This window comes from Leucopleurus acutus, assembly GCF_964270905.1.
Source record: "Leucopleurus acutus genome assembly, chromosome: 18".
NCBI classification, from domain to species: Eukaryota; Metazoa; Chordata; class Mammalia; order Artiodactyla; family Delphinidae; genus Leucopleurus; species Leucopleurus acutus.
The window spans coordinates 67,609,590-67,632,366 of record NC_139160.1 but is presented as its reverse complement, the minus strand read 5'-3'; the positions used below and the strand labels follow the sequence as shown (position 1 = coordinate 67,632,366).

Here is a 22,777-nt window from a genome sequence, read left to right as displayed (position 1 = left end):
ATAAGAAGTTCTACTTCCTTTGTTGCTTCCTTTTGCTTTAGGTTGTATTCCCATATTTTCATGATTAACCTATCAACACTGTGGATAATGCACACCTATGACATTAGTGCAATCCTCTCAGAACCCTCCTTGTCCGTCAGCATCACTGTTTTAAGACGGTTAGAACTAAGTTAGCAGAGCTCCAGTTCATTTAATACCGCAGTCGGAGAAGTAGATTTGTAGTCACTGCTTGATAAGGCTAGGGATAGAGTTCTTTCCTTTAACATACAGTACCATCATCACTAGATATATTCAACTTTTCCCTCAGCTTTGGTGACTTTCAGATTTGTGCATAGAGATAGACCTATCAGAAAATTATCTTTCTTCTAAAAATAACTTCACAGAATTTGTTGCTCTTCTCTTCCTTAGTTTTATCCAAGTTCAGCCTCATAAATGGAGTTTTATTGTAGGAGTTTTCCACTTTTCAACTGAGGACTTGAAATTTCATCTTAGACATTATTTATAACAAGAAAAGAGTTGGAAATAATCCAGATATTCATAAAGGGAGTAGGTAAGCAAATTATGCATTAACACACTGTAATACTGCAGAATATCTATCAAATGTCTATATAAGATCTACACATAGGACAAAAATATAGATTACACTGATCCATGAACATGGTAAATGAATAAAGCAGAACACAGAACACCACATGTGGAATGCGTCCTACAGTGTGTCCATGTAGGAACACATACTGCATGCATCAGCGGGGTATCTGCATTAATTTTAAAGTTTCCCCTTGAAGCTCTCACATTTTTTCCCTTTGTTTCTTTTTCTTCTTTTTTGTTGGGGCTGCTGTGGTCATCGTCTTCTTTTCTTTCTTTCTTTCTGTTCCTTTTTAAGAGAACCTAACAAAGGCATTAGCTTGTTTCTCACAATTTTTGGGTTAACACAAATCAGATCACTGTGGTGAGTCCATATTTCACTACATAAATGTGTGACTGACTTCATTTCCTGGCAGTGATATGCATTTGGCGGAAAAAAAAAAGTCCAACTGATATTCAATTTAAAAGCAAAGTGTTACGCTTCCTGAAATGTGGGGTGCTTTACATGATTTTACTCTTAACCAGACAATGATTCAGAAAAAGGAAGGGGAAATTTCTGCCGAAAAAGTTAGTGCATTCCCTCTTCTCGCAAAAATACATTTGCCCTATTTAAACGGTTCTATTTCCTTTGCCAGAGCTTTGCCAAAACCACCAAACTGTGAGAGTAAAAACATAAATTTTATTCTCTGCTCTTTCTGTTACTATATAGTATGTAACCACATTACGTATCACAGATTATAAAAAATTATATCAATCTTGAAATTTTAAAAGTTAGATCTATAGGAGGCAGTTTTTATCGCTTTTAGTTAAATATGCTTTTTTAATTAAACATACCCTTCTTGGTTTTTTTAGAGACCTTGAACACTGCTGATGGATATAAAAATGGACAACTTTACTACACCCTCTGCAGCTCCCCTGGAGAGCGACTGTGACCTCTACGCCCACCACCGCACAGCCAGGATCCTCATGCCTCTGCATTACAGCATCGTCTTCATAATTGGGCTCGTGGGAAACCTGTTGGCCTTGACGGTCATTATTCAAAACAGGAAAAAAATCAACTCTACCACTCTATATTCAACCAATTTGGTGATTTCAGACATACTGTTCACCACCGCTCTGCCTACACGGATAGCCTACTACGCACTGGGTTTTGACTGGAGAATCGGCGAGGCCTTGTGTAGGATAACTGCTCTCGTGTTTTACATCAACACGTACGCAGGCGTGAACTTCATGACCTGCCTGAGCATTGACCGGTTCTTTGCCGTGGTGCACCCGCTGCGGTACAACAAGATGAAAAGAATTGAACATGCAAAATGCATTTGCATATTTGTCTGGATTCTCGTATTTGCTCAAACACTCCCACTGCTCATAAAACCTATGTCAAAGAAGGAGGCTGAAAGGACTACGTGCATGGAATATCCAAACTTTGAAGAAACCAAATCTCTTCCCTGGATTCTGCTTGGTGCATGTTTCATAGGATATGTACTTCCGCTGGTAATCATTCTTATCTGCTATTCTCAAATCTGTTGCAAGCTCTTTAAAACTGCCAAACAGAACCCATTAAGTGAGAAATCTGGTGTAAACAAAAAGGCTCTCAACACAATTATTTTTATAATTGTTGTGTTTGTTGTCTGTTTCACACCTTATCATATTGCAATTATTCAACACATGATTAAGAAGCTTCGTTTTCCTGATCTCCTGGAATGTAGCCAAAGATATTCATTCCAGATATCTCTGCACTTCACAGTATGCCTGATGAACTTCAATTGCTGCATGGACCCTTTTATATATTTCTTTGCATGTAAAGGGTACAAGAGAAAGGTCATGAAGATGCTGAAACGTCAAGTCAGTGTATCAATTTCCAGTGCCGTGAGGTCAGCCCCTGAAGAAAACTCACGTGAAATGACGGAAACTCAAATGATGATACATTCCAAGTCTTTAAATGGAAAGTAAAAAGGAATTAAATCTTGGATTTATAGCAAAGTAAACTGTATGACAAACTTTGCAGGACTTTTCTTATAAATCAAAATGATTGTTTAACTTCTAATTAGGATTCTTTTAAATTCCTTTCATTGGGCACTATATTTCTCACCTCCAACTTGGAAGTAAATTGATATATATGCATTTTTTTTACACTCGAGAACAACATTAAGCAAAGTTCTAATTTGTAAATGAAATACTACACCAAAAGGGAGCATATTTCAATAACTCACAGTGTAGAAAGAAAAGTTTTGTGTTAATGAAAAATTTAATCATTAATATTTCCTGCCAATAATTTGGCAAGAGAAAAAAAGACTGTTAAAATTGTATATTGCCAGTGTAGAAATGTTAATATTGTAACATATTTCTTTCCTTTTTTTTGATAACATATTTCTTCAGTTCATGTTTCTTTCAATCTTAGACTTTATCTCCTCGATAGTAAGTTTTTTTGTTTTGTTTTGTTCTGAGTCATAAATTTTTGTTTCAAAAAACTCTTTTGGAATAAAGAGCTGGATGCTACAAAATTATGAGTATGTCCTTCAGTGCTCACTGTCAACTCTCAGCAAAAGTTACAGGGAGGATAAAATTAGCAGTCGACAGAGTTTGGACAGCAACATTATGGTGATGAATGCAATGAAAGCTCTTCCCAAACAGCCAGCATGGCATTCAAGGGCCACTGCTCAGGAATATGACGAGGACTTCCTGTGCAAGGAGGCACCATGTGCTAAATTCTCCTTGAGAATAAAAAAGTATACAAATAGCCTTGGTTTTTCTTGGGTCCCTAGGGGATGGTTTCTTATTTATACAGAAGTTGACAGTACCCTGTATCTGTATTTCAGGGGTTTCGGTTACCAGAAAGGGTAGGGAGGATGAGCAGTGGGGTGTAGTTGTCACTTGCCTAAAGAAGATGGGGAGTAAAATGCAAAATCATAAACTTCAGAGTAGCCAGGATTCTTTACAACATTATATAAATAAATATATAAATTTTATATAAATAAATACCTTTTTATGAGTAGCATGACCTCTGCAAGTACAATCACCCATCTGCCAGCTCAAATTTGCTTTATTGAATCCCCAAATTACCCCAATACAGTATCCACGTTAGCAATGATACCAAGTTTGATAACGGAACTAAAGAAATGAAATGCTGTGTCATGAGTCATACTTAAAATTTTTATTAGGCTTTATATCCTAGAAATATTTTCTTTCAAAGTCTTCTCTTACTCATTTTCAACTTTTATCCTGTAAGAAAACTAATCTTAATGGTTGATTCAGCACCATTTACTGAGTGCTTTCTGATTTGTATTTTGTTAATTTCATAGATAGCTAGCTGACCTTAAAAAGCCACTGTCAAAAATAGGCACTGGTCCTCGTTTCACCTTACGGAGACAGGTGAGACCACAAGGATGCAAGTCAGGAACTTAGGGCCTCTCCTTCACTCCATCTAATAAACATTTCCAAGTGAAGGAGAAAAAAGGGCAAAACACTAAATTTTATGCAGGGTGGCACTTATGTACCCATTTGAGTTGGATCCCAAAAGAGAAACCATTGTGAAAGTTGCTGAAGGAAAACCAGAAACAAAGCTTCCTGAATTTCAGATCATCTTCATGGCACACTAGCTCTATGACTATGTTCCAGCATAGACTATTGTATGTATAAGCCAACATATGCTGTTTCATAGCAGATAAGAGAGGCCTCTCGGTGCTAATGGTTAGTTCCTAAGATCCTCCAAACAAGGTAGTAAATACCTATGTCACTTGACAAAGGAATGATACACGCTTCTTTCTGAGTAGTTTTCTCCCTCCTTCTTCCACTATATCACAAGTCTGCGCAAATGATTTTATCCAATCATCAGTAGCCATACTGCCAAGAAGGTAAACTTTAAACCTACTTCCAATCAATCTTTTTTTTAAAAAAAAGGTCTGTATTCTAGTCAATTCAGCTATTCGCTCTCCTTCAAAAGGACCTTACTTCCTATTTCATTCATGAAGCCACTGTTCACACACGGCCTTGGGGCACCCTCCCAGTGTCTTGTAGTATTAGTTGGCTTTAGGTTTATCTCCCATGCATTTCCCTCAGGAGTAGGTAAACTTGGAGAACAGGGACAATGCTGTATAATTTTGTGTTCTGTTACAGAAATAAGGAGGTGGCCTTATATATAATACATGATTTGAAAATCACAACCTATAAATATTTTCTACAGCAGTCAGGTGATATATTATTAACAATTTTAAATAATAACATGTAGCTAGGAAAAATCATCTAGGAAAGCTGATAGTTACATGTCAGCTAACCATATTTACCTCTTCCATAATTTTATTTTTATTTCTAAAAGGATCATTTGATTAATTTAAAAAAACCTCTCAAAGCTACTTAATTTGAGTCAGTATAAACATGTAGACACTTCAGTGATAGTACAGAATAGATAGTATAGAATAGTAAAGGTTAGATTTTAGAAATGACATCATGTATATATGAAGAGTGCAATAGTTCACAAAAATAGTCCATGTAGTATGTAATGTCTTCTGTTTCACAATCCTGTGAAACAGGATGAGCAGATTGTATCACCCACACTTTATAAAGAAACCTAAATTCAGAAAAGGCACCTGGTAAACTAGAGGCAGCATCAGGAATGTAACCCTAACTTCATATCCCAGACATAAAAAAGACAGAACTGAATCACACACAGACCCTGAAAAAAGTATTACAAGGCTTGTTTCATTATAGGCCAGCAGGTTAGCTAACCCTTAAATAGGACAAATAACCAAGAGTAGGTAGATTACAAACTCAGGCTATGAGTTCCCTGAGGATGAGAATGTCTAGGTTATATACACAGCACGTGGTACAGAGCCTCTCCCACAGAAGGCTCTCAGATATCCATCTAATTGAATAGCACCTGTTTTGTACTATTACTAACAAAGTACTAAAGCCCTACTGAAATATCTGTGAAGTTCTTAATTTTTCAATGAAATGAAAAGAAACACTCTAAATGCTTAATTACATATGCTAGAGAATATGTAATTGTGTAATTGAAGACAAAGACCCTCTAAGACCCTGCAATATAAACTAGACATATTAAAGAACAGAACTAATTTCCCAAGAAGCCAATTTAAATCTAGATACACAAATATGTTCTGCTTGAAAACAATTTTATATTTCAAGAGGCCAGGGCAGTGACTCTTACCGATCAGTAAAAAGTACCAGGCAATTTTAAAAGAGGAAGCATTGACCTTAAATTAGCCTTTAAAATGGTCTATTTTGGTCACTCTTAGCCCACTGTAATTTGTTATTCTTTGCAAAGCTAAAAACATTTGCTCATTGACTATTCAGGTAAGAGTGAAAAAATGAACAGCTGATCTGGTGACAACACAGCCCACTCTTTTGGATCCAGGGAAGACTAAATGCACTCATGAGAACCGACGTCACCGGAAGTTTGTTTTATGTTAAACTCTGAAGAACTGGTCACTTAAAAAATAATCCTCAAATTTCTACTCAACTAAAGGCTCAATTAGCTGAGAAGGAATGACTACTGACTGTTTACTATGTGCCACTTTTTCGAGCACCTGACAGGCATTATCTCATTTAATCCTCATTACCTTAAGAGGTGGGTATAACTTTTTCTCCATTTTGCTGATGAGGAAACTGGAGTGCCAGGCCACGGAGACATGGAGCTGGGGACTCAATCCAGTGCACTACAGGCACTGGCCCCAGTGCCTGTAGCCTGACTTGGAGCACAAGGATGTCACCTCCTACAGAAACATGTTCATTAAGAGATGGCTCCATTCCTCCGCTTCCTGTGGCTTCCCAGGCCTCAGACACTTCCCATCACCACATCGGACTTTCAGCTTATCGTCGTTCTCCACAGGGGCCCCCTAATTTCTCTGCAAACTCAAGCTCCATTCTCTGGGTCACCCACACCTGATCATCCTCTCTCATCCACGGTATTTGGCCAGTGAACCCTGCTTGGGTTTTCTCCTCTTGCACTCACTCTTGCCCGTCTTTTCTTTGTCCCAAATCATCATCCTAGTCCGGACGCTGGCATCACACACCTAAATTACTACAACTTCTTTCCCACTGGTCCCATCAACTGGAATCAGAAACTTTAGCCTTCCTTTCAGGTGCTATAGTGGAAGCCAGCAGATTAATAATAACAGAAATGGGCTTCCCTGGTGGCGCAGTGGTTGAGAGTCCGCCTGCCGATGCAGGGGACACGGGTTCGTGCCCCGGTCCGGGAAGATCCCACATGCCGCGGAGCGGCTGAGCCCGTGAGCCATGGCTGCTGAGCCTGCGCGTCCGGAGCCTGTGCTCCACAACGGGAGAGGCCGCAATGGTGAGAGGCCCGCGTACCGCAAAAAAAAAAAAAAAATAATAATAATAATAACAGCAATACTAAATAATTCCTAACAATTACATGGCATAATGCTCTAAGCAATTTATATATAATCAAGCCTCACAATAATTCTGTGAGGCTTGTCCCATTATTATCCTTGTTTTACAGATGACGAAATTATGCTCCAGAGAAGTTCAGTAAATTGCCCAGATCCACACAGCTAGTAAGTGGAGAGGCAGGCTCTAGCCTCTGGCAGTCCGGCTCCAGGGTCTGTCACTCTTAATCACTACATTGTCTCTCTTAAGCAAGTAGAATTATATGCCCAGGTCCTCAGAGAGCCTTGGAAGAGACACTTACTGCTCGAATATCCTCAGTTTCCCTTTGGGGCTGCACATGACTACCTCTGGCCAATGGGTTGGGGGCAAAAATGATATAGGTCACTCACTTCCAGGCTGGAGCTCTGGAGAGCAGCGATGGAGCTTCCATACTGCTCTTCTCTCCTCCCACAGCGACCAGCAAGGTTCTAAGTGGTGGGACCTTTGGTCAGCCTGGGTCCCTGAACGAGTAAATGGAGAACTCCCCACCCCTGTACGCTATCCACCTATGTTGGCCAAGTAGCGCAAATAAGAAATGCATTTATGTATTCAGCCACTGAGATTTCAGGGTTAACTGTGGCCACAACACAGGCTAGCCTCTGATCAACACAGTGTTTAACCTACTTAGAATGCAACTGACCAATACAATGAGTGTAAGAAAAGAAAAATGCACACACGATGCAGTTCTCCCGGCAAACAAACATAATCTTCCTTAATCCCAGTTTCATCGTGTCATTTCACGCTCTAGGACTGAGCGTATTTCCCCATGGACTACCACATGAAGTCCAAATTCTTCTCCCACACTTTCAAGCCTCTGCAACCTCATTTCCCTCCACTGCCCAACATGTACCTTTCAAGATAGTATACTTGGTCTGTGCTGTGAATATAACAAATATTTGGTTCTCCTGGTTGGATTATTCTGCTTCTGCCATTTATTCTTTACACTCATAGTCTAATCATACCTGCTCCTTTAATTCTCCTTTGACTACTCAAAGCCACGCATCTTCCCTTTCCTCAACTTATTTGGCTTTTATACAGCCTATGCCACATAGTTTTAACTTTAAACAAATATTATCTTGAAAACAAAGGGAGAGAAAAAATACACTGGCCTGGAAACCTGGTTCTGGTTTGACTGCATGTCAGCTACATCACCTCTTTCATCACCAATCTTTCAGCCTTTGTAGATTTCCGTTATCTTATCAACGAAATAACGGCACTCCAGAATATGTATGCTCTTTGCTAACCATCAAACAGCCCAGGGTCTGTTATTTCACGCGCATCACTCTTATATCCCTCAGCTGAAACATAAACTCCATCAGGGCAGAGACCCTGACTTTTACTTCTTCCTATCCTGGGTAGCTCCGAGCACTGCACCTTGCATAGAGATAATGCTCAAAAATATATATGTTGACTACAGGTCATCAAATGTTAGCTGAGGACACTCTATGATTAGTACTATTCAAGTATGTGGATGAGAGGTTTTATTTTTGTGTGTTGTAGTTTGTTAGGCAGTAACAGATCACTAATAGATGCTCAGTACTGAAATACTAATCCTGGAAAATACATGAAATCAGAAACTGGAATGACATTTAAATTAGCCAAGATTTCTTTTCCAAAAAGAAAGTTTTCTGTTGAAAGTATAAGAGCAGTGCCACTAGCTTTCCTTCTTCTTCCACATACAAGGAAGCTACAGAGGACTACTCTCATTTATTTAATTTATCCCAGATAATGCATATCCAGACTCTTCAAACTTAGAGAAATCTCTGCAGCACTGTAATTGTCAGAAGGAAGAAACTGTATAAGAGGGTCTGTACATGGGAAAATACATGCTATGATGTTTCAATAGTTTATCTTCCCCCCAAATTGTAAAGACCTGCTTTCTCTATTTGCACACTTACTATGTTGCTTCTTGTTGTTAACAGTGATCTTCAGCTGTCTTGCCTACTTGAGTGAACTGCAAGTTACTCCTGGGCAGGAACCGCACCACCTTCTGTCTCATGTGGTACCTACCGCAATGGATCTGAACCAAGAACTCAAGTAATTTTTGACAGGCTTTTAACAGTTTTCTCAGAGTGTGAGAACATTTATTTCTCTTTCCATATCTTGTAAGAATGATTTTTCCCATGCAGGTTGAGAAGAAAAAAAGTGTGTCAGAATGAAACTACACAAAGTCTGCAAAAGGTTTTAATCCTACTCTAAAAAAAGTAACATTTTGATGTGTTCTTACGACTTCAGTTCCACAATTTCCCCCTTAGGTCCTACAGTGAAACATCTGCTTTTTTTTTTTTTAATATGTAGTGAAAATATATGGGGTTACTGCCTATGTTAGAGTTTAAAAAAAATCAATGCAAACAATATTATTGGTCTATCATATATTATAATTCAATGCAGTCCCTGTTGTGAGTCCCAACACAGGGTAAGGGCTCTACCTGAGACGAGGCCTATGATGGTGCCTGAACCCACGCACTCAGGTCCCCAGAGACCCAGGGAGGGGAAACCCTGGGAGGAGGGAGAGACCCCAGGGGGAGAGAGCCACGGAGAGGCCGGTCAACTGAAGGCAGGGGCAGGGCTGAGAGATACTGTAGGTCTTGGCCATGAAGAATTTAGAAAGCAAATAGTAAAATGGAAAAGAGAAAGAAAAAAAAGTGTACCATTAGGGATCCAATTGTCAAATTATTTGAAGTTTGTGTGTTTGATAAAATGCTGATAAGGTGATGGGTATGTGGTAGTCATTATATTATTCTCTCTGCATTCATGTATGTTTGAAATTTTCTGTAATAAATTTTAAAAAATGGTAAGTGCAGTCGCCAACACATTTCCCATACTGCTGTTACATCAGGGGTGGAAGCAGAAATTCAGGAATGGATTCACAGGGGACTGAGAGGCAGAGGCAGGTGGAGGTCACACGGCTGCTGGCCTCCATCTCTCACCAGTCAGCCGCACAACCCAAGTCATCTGGGAAGACAGGAATGGGATACACGGGGCCACGTTCATATCCTAGGAGCACAGGGGAGGGTGGTGTCAACAGACCTACAAGAAGTCCTAGTAAGAGATGGCTTTTGTTGACAAAGTCACCCACAAAGAACAGGTTACACCAGGAATCTGCATGAAAAGATTGTCAGGGCTTCATAAACACACACACACACGGGCAAAGAGCTGCTTCCTTTCCCTTAAACCACAACCCAGTTCAAATCTGAATGTTTCAGATTCAGGTACATTGCTTTGTACATATACATTTGAAGTCAAAGATAAAAGTTACGTTCTTTTGATTACCAGTTCTGTCAGTCAAGTTTCACTTACAGATAATAGAAACCTCTCCAGCTGTTTGGGGCAGAAAAAGATTTAATATACAGACCTAGGTGTTTGTGAAATTTCTGAAAGGGCCAGAAGGGCAGATCCAGGCTTCACGTCCAGGAACAGGCTCCTGGAACAACACATAAGGACTGGTCTACCATGAAGACTGCTTCCTCTGCCACATTCAGGATGCTGGGAATCAGGAAGTCATTACGTCATTTCAGCAGAGTCTAGGGATCAGGAAGTTGTCTGAACACTGTAACCTCCAGGGCCCCGTTGGGTCTGTAGAAATGGACCAGCAAAATGGGCATCTCATATGCTACTGCCTCAGCTCACACTGAACTCAAGCACCATACAAGAACCTGAATCACAGGCAGCACTCTGGATGCAAGGGACTTTAGGAGAGACAGCATCCAGCTTTCCAACCTCTGCTTTATGTGGATATACACTAAGAGGACCCTGGAAAAGATAATGAGCAAGCTAATCCAGGCATATGCACTATACCATAAAAAATACTATTCTACCAAAAGGGAGGAAGAAGTGTCTAATTAAAAAGAGAGAGAAACTTAACAGCTATCACAACCAAATGCAATACCAAATGTAAAGGGCTTTTGCAAAGAGAAAAAATGACTATAGGAGAAATTTGAATATAGTTTTGGTAGTATATAATATTAAGGAATTATAAATAATTTTGTTAGGTTAAAGTAATATGTTTATATAAGCAAACGTTGTTACTTTTCAGACCTTACTTAAATATGGAATATTACGATGTCTAGAAATTGCCGCAAAATGCTTAAAAGTATTTAGTTTTTAGGGGAAGAGAATAAGAATAAGGAAGGGGAGCAAAAATGTTAATGATTAATTCTGGGTAATAGGGCTCATTTTATTATTCTCTCTGCTTTTGTGATTGAAATTTCTCATAATAAAAATCTTTAACAGGTTATACCAAAAAAAAAACAAGGGAAGTACAAATTATTTTCATCTAATGCTTCCTTCAAAATCTTTAATTTTACCACATTATTAAAATAAGTACCACCTTCTATTAAAGTAACTAACATACTCTTCAAAATGTGAAGAACACAAAAGACAAAGACAGAATGAAGACTGTTCCAGATTAAAGAGTAAAGGGACATAACAACTAAACATAAGATGTAATTCTGAGATGTCCCATGGACCAGATTTTTTTTTCTTTTTTGTGACAAAACTGGATAATTGCCAATTTTATGGTAATACATACTGATGTATTCAGAGGTAAAGGGGCATTACATCTCCAACTTGCTCTCAAATGATTCAGAAAAAATACCATGTGTACATAGAGAGAAAATGATAAAGCAAACGTAAAAAACATTAATAACTAGGGCATCTGGGTTTAGGGTCCTATTCCTGTAACTGTCCTATAAGGCCTGAATTATTTCAGAATTTTTTTTAAAAGTATAAAACACAGTGGCAGCACTCGGAAGCTCTGAAGAGAAACAGCACGGATTTTTTTTCTGTCTATTAAATTAAAATGAATATTAAGAGCTAAATAACTGGAGTACTTCATAGTGCTTTTTCAGATCCCATTCCATGGGGGATTATTTTTGTACTTCTCATTTTAGCAGCAAAATTTGAGTGTAATCATAAACATTGTCTTTAGAGACTAACATTTACTTTTATAAACATTTGCGACACTGTAGTTGAAAATCCAAATAGGAAGCCTCAGTTTGATGAGTCTATACACTCAAATTACTTTCTAATAGAATGAACAGGTGACCATTAACTAGATTTTTTTTTTAACCTAAAAAAAAAAAAGAAAGCGGCACTGAGGCTGTGTTGCACAGAGGGGTATGTCTGTGCTAAAAGTCAGACAGGCATGAATATCAATCTAGGCTTTGCCACTTAAATAGCCGTGACCCTGATGACTCGATCAATCCTCAGAACCTCCACTTTCTCACAAAGGATACAACCATATCAATATCTCCTCTTGCAAGACTGCTGTGGATGTTCATTTAAATCAGGAACATATGTAAAATAGGGCTCTATGGTACAAAAGAGTCATTCAATATTTATTTGTCAAGATAACTAAAGAAAAAGAATAAGTTTTGCTGCCAAGAAAACCCCTCCCAATAGAATGTATAATATTAACATTTCAACACCACTGTATTTTTTCTCCATGTTGTTGCTGATACTAACGAACATATCCTCTGTCTAGTAACTTACTTATACAAAAAATATTTATTAAGGGCCTACTATGAGCTAGGTACTGTTCTAGGTACCAGGATGTGAGAGCTGAAAACAACAAAGACCAAGGTGCCCTCATGAATCTTATGTTCTATAAGCCAACATTAAACAGTAAATACCCAAACAACATCAGCTTATGGGAGGGGATAAATTTAAGTATTAATTATGGTTTTATTGCATCAAAGACCGGATCTTTGCCCTCCCAAATAGTCTCTGAACTACTTTAATAATAAACCTCCTTTCTGCTAAAGAAGCCAGAGTCGGTTCTATTACTTCAACTAACAGGTATGCCTGTGTCTTGTAACTGAGAAAGCCTCTTTTCCTTTGACCTCAGATAAAAGAAGCAAATTAGATACATCAGAACCCAACATATACCATATACAAAAAAATTCAACCCTAAGATAAGTATGAGATTATTTTTGTGTGTTGTATATTTTGCTATGGTTACCAAGGCGTGGTTAGCATTTTGAATTTTTCTTCTTAGAATAATACAATGATCTGAATCTAAAATCTTTCATAAGGTGCAACTTTCCAACCAATGATAAAAAAAAACAGGAAGTGAATATTGAATAGAACCAGACTTTGAGTTCCCTTCAGTATTATCTACTCTGCTGTCATCTAGCCTGATTAACAACATTAAACTTTTCACCATCCTATCCTAATTTAAAGTTACTAACATTTTCACTTCTGTTTGAATAAAACATATTTCCTACCAAACTAGAAATTTTGACATATACTCAAATATTTTAAGTCCTAAGAGGAAGACAGCTAAAATACAGGAATTGAGTAGCAAAGCAACTTACAAAAGCAGAAATGAAAACAGATGTTAAACTTCTTTGAAACAAATTTTTACTAACAGCCTCAACCAAAGCTATTTCAGTCAAGTAACTAGAAATATTCTACCTAGTCAAAAGATCTCAAGCTTCATAGGTCATCGGCTCCTCAAGGGTGTGCACCAACTCTTTTCAAGGTTCTGTTTACCACCCAGCACCATGCATGGTGTGGGATTTCGAAACAGGTGATAAGCTCTGTAAAAGCTTGGTTTAGGTCAGTGGCCCTCCATCAGGGGTAATCTTGAGCCCCAAATGTCATCTGGCACTATCTGGAGACGTTTTAGCTGTCATGACTGGGCTGGGGTGCTACAGGCATCTGGGGCAGAGGCCAGGTGTGTTACTCAACATCCCACGATGCAAAGGACAGTCCCCCACGGCAAAGAACTGTGTGGCCAAAAGCGCCAGCTGAGGCTGAGAAAACTCTGGTTTAGGGTAACTGTATCGCTGCCCTTCACATTCAAATATAAAATCACTGATCGTGTGGCTTTACATACCTTCTGATGACAGCTTACAAAGTCTTTCAAACAAGATACAGTACATTAAATCCGTTCCCTGGAAAGATGCTCTGGCCACTGAAACTGTCAATGAAATCCCTGCAGTGCAAAAAACCTGAGTCTCCTTTCACAATCAACCAGCAATCTCCAAGCGTAAGAAACTCGCCATTTATGCCACTTAATTTGATTCGGAAGACACTGGGCTGATCATTTCTAATCATTCCTTAGACAATGTCAAATGCACAAGTGAAGTAACAGAAGCCACTTCCTTTCCTTATGCATCTTCTAATATCATCATGATTTTTCTTTCACCACTTTACAGAAAATGGTGCTCAAGGTTTCTGAGCCTGCTTCCTCAAAGAAGACGACAGTTCTCACCGTACAGAGGGTTACAGTGACATCAGTGTGTGGGCATAGTGCCTGGACAGGCATGGCGTGTGCTGATTCCTGATGCATGACATCAGACACACAGCACTAGACACCCGGAAACTAAACTGATGGGAAGTTTGAGAACTTTCTGGTTAAGAAAAGAGCTATTCTGAGAATATAAGAATGAATGGATTATATGTTTTCCTTTAGGTAAGATCCTGGGAATGATTTGATAAATCTACAACATTTCAATCCTTTAAACATATCATTGAACACAAATTTGAAATTCATTTTTTACATTTTTCTTGTAACAGCTTTGAGGTGACTTACAAAAAAATAAAAGAAGAAGGAAGAGAAAAGAAAAGAAAGGAAAGGGCATTCGGGACTTCCCTGGTGGTCCAGTGGGTAAGACTCCATGTTCCCAATGCAGGGGGCCCAGGTTTTATCCCTGGTGGGGAACTAGATCCCGCATGCTGCAACTAAGAAGCCCGCATGCTGCAAGGAAGATCCCGTGTGCCGCAACTAAGTCCCAGCGCAGCAAAAATAAATAAATAAAATATAATTTAAAAAAAAAAAAAGAAGAAGAAAGGAAAGGGCATTAGTACAAAAGAAAAATTGAAGTAACTAGCATGTGGCAGATCAAAATTTCCGTCGCAGCCAGGTCTCTCTGGTGTTTAAGAACCCTCTTTTCACTGCACCATGCCGTCTCCCAGATGCTCCACACTGAGGGAGCTTTAATAAAAGAAAGTAAGATTTTGTTCCTAAAAGCACTAAGTTGAGAGAGGGGTCAATTAGGTAAACAATTACAAAACCAAGTAATAAATATTATACGTAACTTGTAAGCATAAAGTCATCTGTGAGCACAGAGGAAGGCGTGATCACTTCTGGCTGGGGTAGGGTTTCATAGAGCAGAGATGTCCAAGGTGAGCCTTGAAGGTCAAGCAGAATTTTGCCAGCCAAAGGGGAGAAATGATGTTGTGCTCAGAACCATCTGATTTATTAATAAATTGATTCAGAGACGTGAAATGACAAGGGGTGACAGATGGTGGTAAATAATGTGATTAGGCTGGTGTGAGGAGCACAAGTGGGGAATGAGAGTAAACGAGGCTGGAAAGGTTGGTGGGAACTCAACTCTGAGGTGTCTCACTAACAAGTTAAACTTTACAAAACAGCAGTAGGAAGTCACAGCTTTATGAAGGTGTAAAGGAATAAGATAAGATCTTTTTGGAGATAAAATTACAGAGGTGGGGGGACAGTGCAGATGATAGCTTTGAGTTGGTGACAGGAAGAACAGCTGGGAGGCTACTGCAATAGTCCAAACAAAAGGAGATGAACTGGAATCCAAAGACCAATGGCTTTTCATTCATTTATTTACTCTATCTGCCCACCCGCCATCCGTTCACCCATCCAACCACCCACCCATCCAACACAGTGCCGCCTATGTGGGAGCCACTATGCTGAGGCACGATCAGTGGGTAAGACTGGTACGGTCTCCCGCTTGCACAGAGCTTACATGCTAGTGTAGGAGACAGATATTAAATGGTCTATTACACAATTATTTAATCTCTGCGGTGACAAGTGTTACGAGAAATATTCTAAGAAAGCGCATCACAAGAGACTGTGACCTAATTGCAAGGTGGGGATGGTCAAAGAAAGCTTCTTTGAGAAGTGTCGTTTAAGCCCGTCCTGAAGCCCTGGAGTCCAGGCTATTTACTATCTCACACCTCTCATTCTAAATAAAGATTTGAGAAACTTCTCTTTCATTAGTCAACTTCGCTTTTGTGCAGTCACATTAAAGTACTTACTTCCTAAAATCCCTGGTAGGTTTAACCAAACCAGTAGGTATTGCTGGGAGGGGAGAGGAGGACTGAGGCTAAACGGAGCAGGGTGGGCAGAAGCTAAAAGAGAAGAGAAGGGGAAAGAGGAGAAAGTGGGGATTGTGGGAAAAGGAGTGGGGAGATAACAGGGCTCAAGCTCCAAAGGCTTTAGCTGCACAACAGCAGACTTTATAAAGAGGGACTCATTAAGGAAAGAATGTCTACATCTTTGCTGTGACCAACACTCAGAAACATAATCCTCTGCAGACTGATAAACATGATGAACTAGCAGCCTGTCAACTTCCATTGCTTTATCTTGATTACGAGGCATTCTATTTTTAGAGTGGAGTAATTTAGGTCAAAGTTCCAACTGACTTATATGTCAAGATTGGCAGATTTCTTAGTCTCTCTGAGAATCAGTTTTCTTACCAATAAAATGAGATAATCATACCAATTTCACAAAGTACTTTCTAAAATGGGAATCAAAGGAGATAAGATATTTAAAATATCTATTAGTTCAACTCATCTAACTAATCTAAACACATTAATGTGATCACTTCAAATCCGGAGGCCCTGGCAGCTCTATCTTTGAGAAATATCACTTTACTTCTAAAGTAAAGGCACTGGACATTATTCAAGCTGTGATGATTATTTACGTGTTGAATATTTAGCCCAAGTTCAAACCAGAGGGACAAGTAACTTACAAAGCTAACTGTCACTTATTGTTAACTCTGCCCACAATACCCACTTCCCTTAAAATATCCCAACGGTTGATGTTCAAGATGCCCACAGATGATTATAGGTGTGCTGCTACTCTCCAATTGGCCCTCAGCTGGAGAGAACTCAATCCCTTAGCACTTTTGAGATTAAAAGTTAACACTACCTCTTGGTACCAACTGTTACTACAGTAACAGTGGGGTCCAAATGAAAGTCTCATTTAGAGCAACAAAATTAAGAAAGAATTACATTAAATATCTATGACTGATTTTTTAAAATAGGTCTAAATAACCAAGTCTGTCCACCAAATAAATATGGTAGCACCGTAATATCTGTTTCTTAGCCTCCTGAATTGGCTGTGTCCAGTCCTAAAAAGTTTTATCCTTTGCAATGTCATGAGGCAGAATTAGACCTATGTCAAACATATAATGTGATCATCAAGGACATCAGGAAAGGTCCCTCTATGATAAGACTAACAGGAGATTTATCCTGCTGGAAACTGGGTATTTGCAAAAGTGAGAAGAACAATAAATTCCTGTAGACAGATCCTGAGACTGAGCAGGCCCCTCCCTGCTCCTTTCCCACCAGCACTCCAGCAGATTCCAAGTGACCGGTGTGGAGATGCCTAAAACACAATTTGCAAAGAAATAGAGAACGAGCCTTGAAAAGATGCTCACAGCTGTTGGGATTGGGTGAGAACAGTAGAGTAGTAACTAACTTGGCAAACCTGAGAAAACTAAATACTAAAGCAGCCATGGTGAAATCTGAGATGCAAACTGATTAACACCCAAGCTTCCCAAGGGCTGCAGGATCAGTGGCACCGAGTTTTTCCAGAACTGCGAAGAGGCAGTCAGGGCACTGATCCCCTCCCAGCACTCTGTCCACCTGCTGACTGCCCCTCTCCGTCCCGGCAGACAACTCGGGGTGGGGTTATTATCTAGAAATGGTAACAAGGAGGGCCTTGCGACTAGGGGACTCCTATGCACGGTTGAGAATACAAATACAATACTGGAAATCAAAGTTTATGTATGAAATGTTGAGACTCCCAGACCTACACCCTACAGGTAGTAGGCTGAAGAGCATGCCCTGAGGAATCTGACAGTTCATGAGGGAAAAAAAGGCATATATTTATAGACCCTGATATTGCGAGTTCACAGTGGAACATCCCAACGAGGGGACCCTACCATGAAGTCCATAAGGGTCATTCAGCCCCTCGCACACAATCCATTTTTTCAATCAGCTTTTTTAGAAACTGGCTCTTAAATATAAACAGGTAACCAAAGGCTCAGCGATATTTAAGGGAAGCCCCTAACAGCAAAAGCAGAAAACAAGGAGGAAAAAAGGAACTCAGAAGAAACAAACTGTGCAGGGAAATGAAAACCCTGAGGCAGAGGGAGGATTATCCTTAATATCATAAAAGATACAAGAAAAAAGACTACATCTATGAAACAAAAACAGGATGCCAGCAAAAATGAATATTAAAAAAGTAAAAAAGAACTAATGGAAATTAAAACTAGAATAGCAAAAATATTTAAAAGGTACTCAATAGATGAAAAGGTACTTAATGTCATTAGTCATAAAGGAAATACAAACTAAAACCACAATAATATATCACTACACATCCACTAGAATGACTGAAATGAAAAGGACTGCTAACTCTCTTGGTACACCTGCGCTGGGAGAATCAGCTGTCAGGTCACGTAGACACTCAGGCAGCTTCGTGGTGAGGAACTGAGGCTTCCTGCCAACAGCCATGTGAGTGCGCTACACTGGAAGAGGGTCTTCCAGTCGAGTCAGGCCTCCAAACCACCATGGTCCCTGCTGGCATTCTGACTCCAACCACATGACAGACTCAGGGCCAGGGTCACCCGGCTAAGCTGCTCCCAAACTCCTGACCCACAGGGAAACTGGCAGCATCTGCCAAAGCTAAACATATGTATCCCTTACAATTTAGCTTTCAACTCCTAGGTGTACACCCAAGAGAAATGTATACATACACACAACAAAAGACAGACATGTTCAAGGGTGTTCACAGCAACAGTGTCTATAATCATCCCAAATCAGAAACAATACCAATGTCCATCAACAATAGGATGAATAAACAGCAGTAATTCATACAACAAAACACACTCTACAAGGATAAATAAAGCACGAACTACTGCAAAGTACAGCAACATCAAGATGATATTGAGAGAAAGGCACTAGGTATAGCAGTCCACATTTCTACTTATATAGAGGTCAAAGCCAGACAAAATTAGAACAGGGCTAAAAGTCAGGACAGACCTCGGGGAGGAAGTAGTGACTGGGAGGCAGCACACGTGCATCTTTTAGGAGGCAGGTGATGTTCTATTTTTCCATCTGGATAGTGTTTAGAAGGGTGTCACTTTGTAAAAATTCAGTAGGCTCCAAACTTAGGATATGTACACTTTTCCATGTACATATTGTACTTCAATAAAAGTTTATATTAAAATGATAATTAGAATTAGAAGACAGAGCCCAAGACATCTCCTAGCAAGGAGAACAAAAAGACAGAAAGAAAAAGGAGAGAAGAGAAAAAAAAAGATTAAAACTAGACTCGTCCAAGAGGCTGAACACCCGGATAGTACGATTTTTCAGAAAGAGAGAACCAAGAAAATAGAAGGGAAATAATCAAAATAATTCAGGAAAAATTCAAAACGAGAATGTCTGACTTCCCTGATTGACAGGGTCCACCAGGTGTAGAACCAAAAGAGATGAAAGCACCTCATCACAAACTGTCACAAAGTATTAATAAGCAGATCTCCACTCAATCTGTCAACAGCAACACTGCAAGGTTGGTACTGGTGACAAGAGGTAGCATTCCCTCACCTATTTCTTCCTTTACATCCTCCCTTCCCCACTCAGACAAATGACCATATTAAAAAACCTGCTTCCTCTCAATATTGTTTCTTTCTAAGAGTTTGAAGGTGAATCCCCAACTAGCTTGCATGCCTGATGGGATGTCAGCAAACAGGAATGGGTAACAAACGGGCTCTGTGGTGACTGGGTTTTCTATCCTGCGGGGGCTCACTGCCCCAGGGATCTGCTCTGACATTGCCAAAATGTTTAATACGCCTCAGGGGAGCACAAGTTCAGAGGCCAAACTAACTAGGCATCCTTAGAATACAATCACAACGAAAGAGAAAGAACAAACTGAACAATATTACTAATGAAAGCAGAATTTTTATAATAGATGAACCCCAAGTTATAATATGTACTAATATCTATACTAATATAAGAGAAAATATTAAAAATATGAAATCAGACTACGTGGAAACATTAAATATGAAAAACTTAACAGATGGGACAAATACAGGTGAAGAACAAATTACCAAGCTAGAAAAATAAACTAAGGGATCCTACCAGAAGTCAGCACAAGAGGCTGAACAGGGAGAAGACATGGAGGTAACACGTTTAAAAAAACCATAAGTCATTTTAAGAAGGCACACAGGTGGGAGGGAGGGAGACGCAAGAGGGAAGAGATATGGGAACATATGTATATGTATAACTGATTCACTTTGTTATAAAGCAGAAACTAACACACCATTGTAAAGCAATTATACCCCAATAAAGATGTTAAAAAAAAGAAGGCACACATATTTCAACTAAAGGTCTCTTAGCTATACAGTTGAGATAAAAATAACGTACACGTAGACACATTATGGTGATATTTAAGAAAGACAAGGGGAAATTCTAAAAACTTCCAAAGGCAAAGAATAAACAATTGACAAAGCGATAAGATCAACCTCAAATTTCTCAAAAGACACGGGATTCAATAAGGTAGTACAGTGATACTATTAAAAATATTGAAGAAAGAGAACTTCAACCTAGAAATTTTGTATATCCAACTTATTTAAAAGTGATAGCAAACGAAAAAATATCTTTATGTATACAAGGACTCAAAGCTTTGCCACACACTGTGAAAATACTCGTGGAAAGAGTACTCCACATGTAAACTGATACAGCCACTATGGAGAACAGTATCGAGGTTCCTAAAAATACTAAACATAGAATTACCATATGACCCAGCAATCCCACCACTGGGCATATACCCAGAGAAAACCATAATTCAAAAAGACACATGCACCCCCATGTTCATTGCAGCACTATTTACAATAGCCAGGTCATGGAAGCAACCTAAATGCCCACTGACAGATGAATGGATAAGGAAGATGTGGTACATATATACAATGGAATATTACTCAGCCATAAAAAGGAACGAAATTGGGTCATTTGTAGTGAGGTGCATGGACCTAGAGTCTGTCATACAGAGTAAAGTAAGTCAGAAAGAGAAAAACAAATATCATATATTAACGCATATATGTGGAATCTAGAAAAATGGTACGGATGAACCTGTTTGCAAGGCAGAAGTAGAGACACAGATGTAGAGAACAAACGTATGGACACCAAGGGGGGAAAGCGGGGGGCAGGGGGAGGGTGGGATGAATTGGGAGATTGGGATTGACATATATACACTAACATGTACAAAATAGATAACTAGTAAGAACCTGCTATCTAAAAGTAAATAAATTTAAAAAAAAAAAGAAAAGAAAGAGTACCCCACTAAGAATTAAGAGGGAACTACAGAAAGCTGAAGTTAAGGGTGATCAAAAAGGAGAAATAGACAAATCCACAAGTGGAGTTCAAGTAGTCAACGTTCCTTGTTCTGTAACTAACAAAACAAGTGGACAGAAAACCACTCAGGATACAGAAAACATAAAAAGACACATCAACCAACATGACCTAATTGACTTTCATAGAACACACTACCCAACAACATCAGAATACACACACATTTTTTTTTTTTTTGCGGTACGCGGGCCTCTCACTGTTGTGGCCTCTCCCATTGCGGAGCACAGGCTCCGGACGCGCAGACTCAGCAGCCATGGCTCACGGGCCCAGCCGTTCCGCGGCATGTGGGATCTTCCCGGACCGGGGCACGAACCCCGTGTCCCCTGCATCAGCAGGCGGACTCTCAACCACTGCGCCACCAGGGAAGCCCAGAATACACACACTTTTTAAGTGCATTTGGAATATTCAGCAAGGTAGACCAAGAAACAAACTTCAACAAACTTAAAAGAATTGGAATCGTACAAAGTAGGTTTTCTGACTACACAGAATTAAATTAGCATTCAATACCAGAAATGTATTTGGAAAATCCTGGAAATTAAAAACTTTTTTGAATACTCCATGAATTAAAGAAGAAGTCATACGGGATGTTGGAAAATTTTTTTAATTGAATGAAAATAAAAACAACATAAAACTTGTGGGATGCAGCTAAAGCAGTGCATAAAGAGAACTGTAAAGTATTGAATACATCTAATATTGAATATTAGAAAAGCAAGGTCTAAATCAATGGTCTAGACTTCTGTTTTAAGAAAGTAGATAAAGAGGATCAAATTAACTCAAAGCAAGCAGAAGGAAGGAAATAATGATAGAAGCAAAAATCTATGACACTGAAAAGTGAAAGTTGAGAAGAATCACTGAAACTGTTTTTTGTTTTCTTGTAAAGACTATTCTTTCTAGCGCAGTTTTAGGTTCACAGCAAAATTGAAAGGAAGGCACAGCGATATGCCACACACATGCATAGCCTCTGCATTATCATTTGTTAAAAACTGATGGACCTATACTGACATAAAATTATCATTCAGTTCGTAATTTACATTATGGGTCACTCTTGGCAGACATTCTATAAGCTTAGACAAATGTGTAATAACATATGTCCACCACTTTGGTATTGTATAGAGTACTTCCACTGACCTAAAAATCCTCTGTGTTCTCCCTAATCATTCCTCCCTTCCCCTTAACCCCTGACAACCACTGATCTTTTTACTGTTCTCATAGTTTTGACTTTCCCCAGAATGTTATATATTTGGAATCATACAGCATGTAGCCTTTTCCGACTGCTTTCTTTCACTTAGTGATATACATTAAGGGTCCTCCATGTCTTTTCATGGCTTGTTTATTTCTTGTTAGCATTGAATAATTCCATTGTCTGGATGTACTACAGTTTGTCCATTCACCT

At 39.2% G+C, this 22,777-nt stretch overlaps 2 protein-coding genes across 2 annotated transcripts in view; one reads left to right on the top strand and one right to left on the bottom strand.

The window, feature by feature from the left end:
* The window catches only part of UBAC2 (UBA domain containing 2), a 153,479-nt gene that overhangs the window by 78,881 nt on the left and 51,821 nt on the right, over positions 1-22,777 (bottom strand). The window lies entirely within an intron of this gene.
* LOC309974520 (G-protein coupled receptor 183) lies at positions 1,405-2,538 on the top strand (the record flags this gene model as incomplete). Its single annotated transcript, XM_082859173.1, has 1 exon — positions 1,405-2,538. Exon 1 carries the CDS (start codon positions 1,456-1,458, stop codon positions 2,536-2,538), a length of 1,083 nt encoding a protein of 360 aa, XP_082715299.1. The 5' UTR covers positions 1,405-1,455.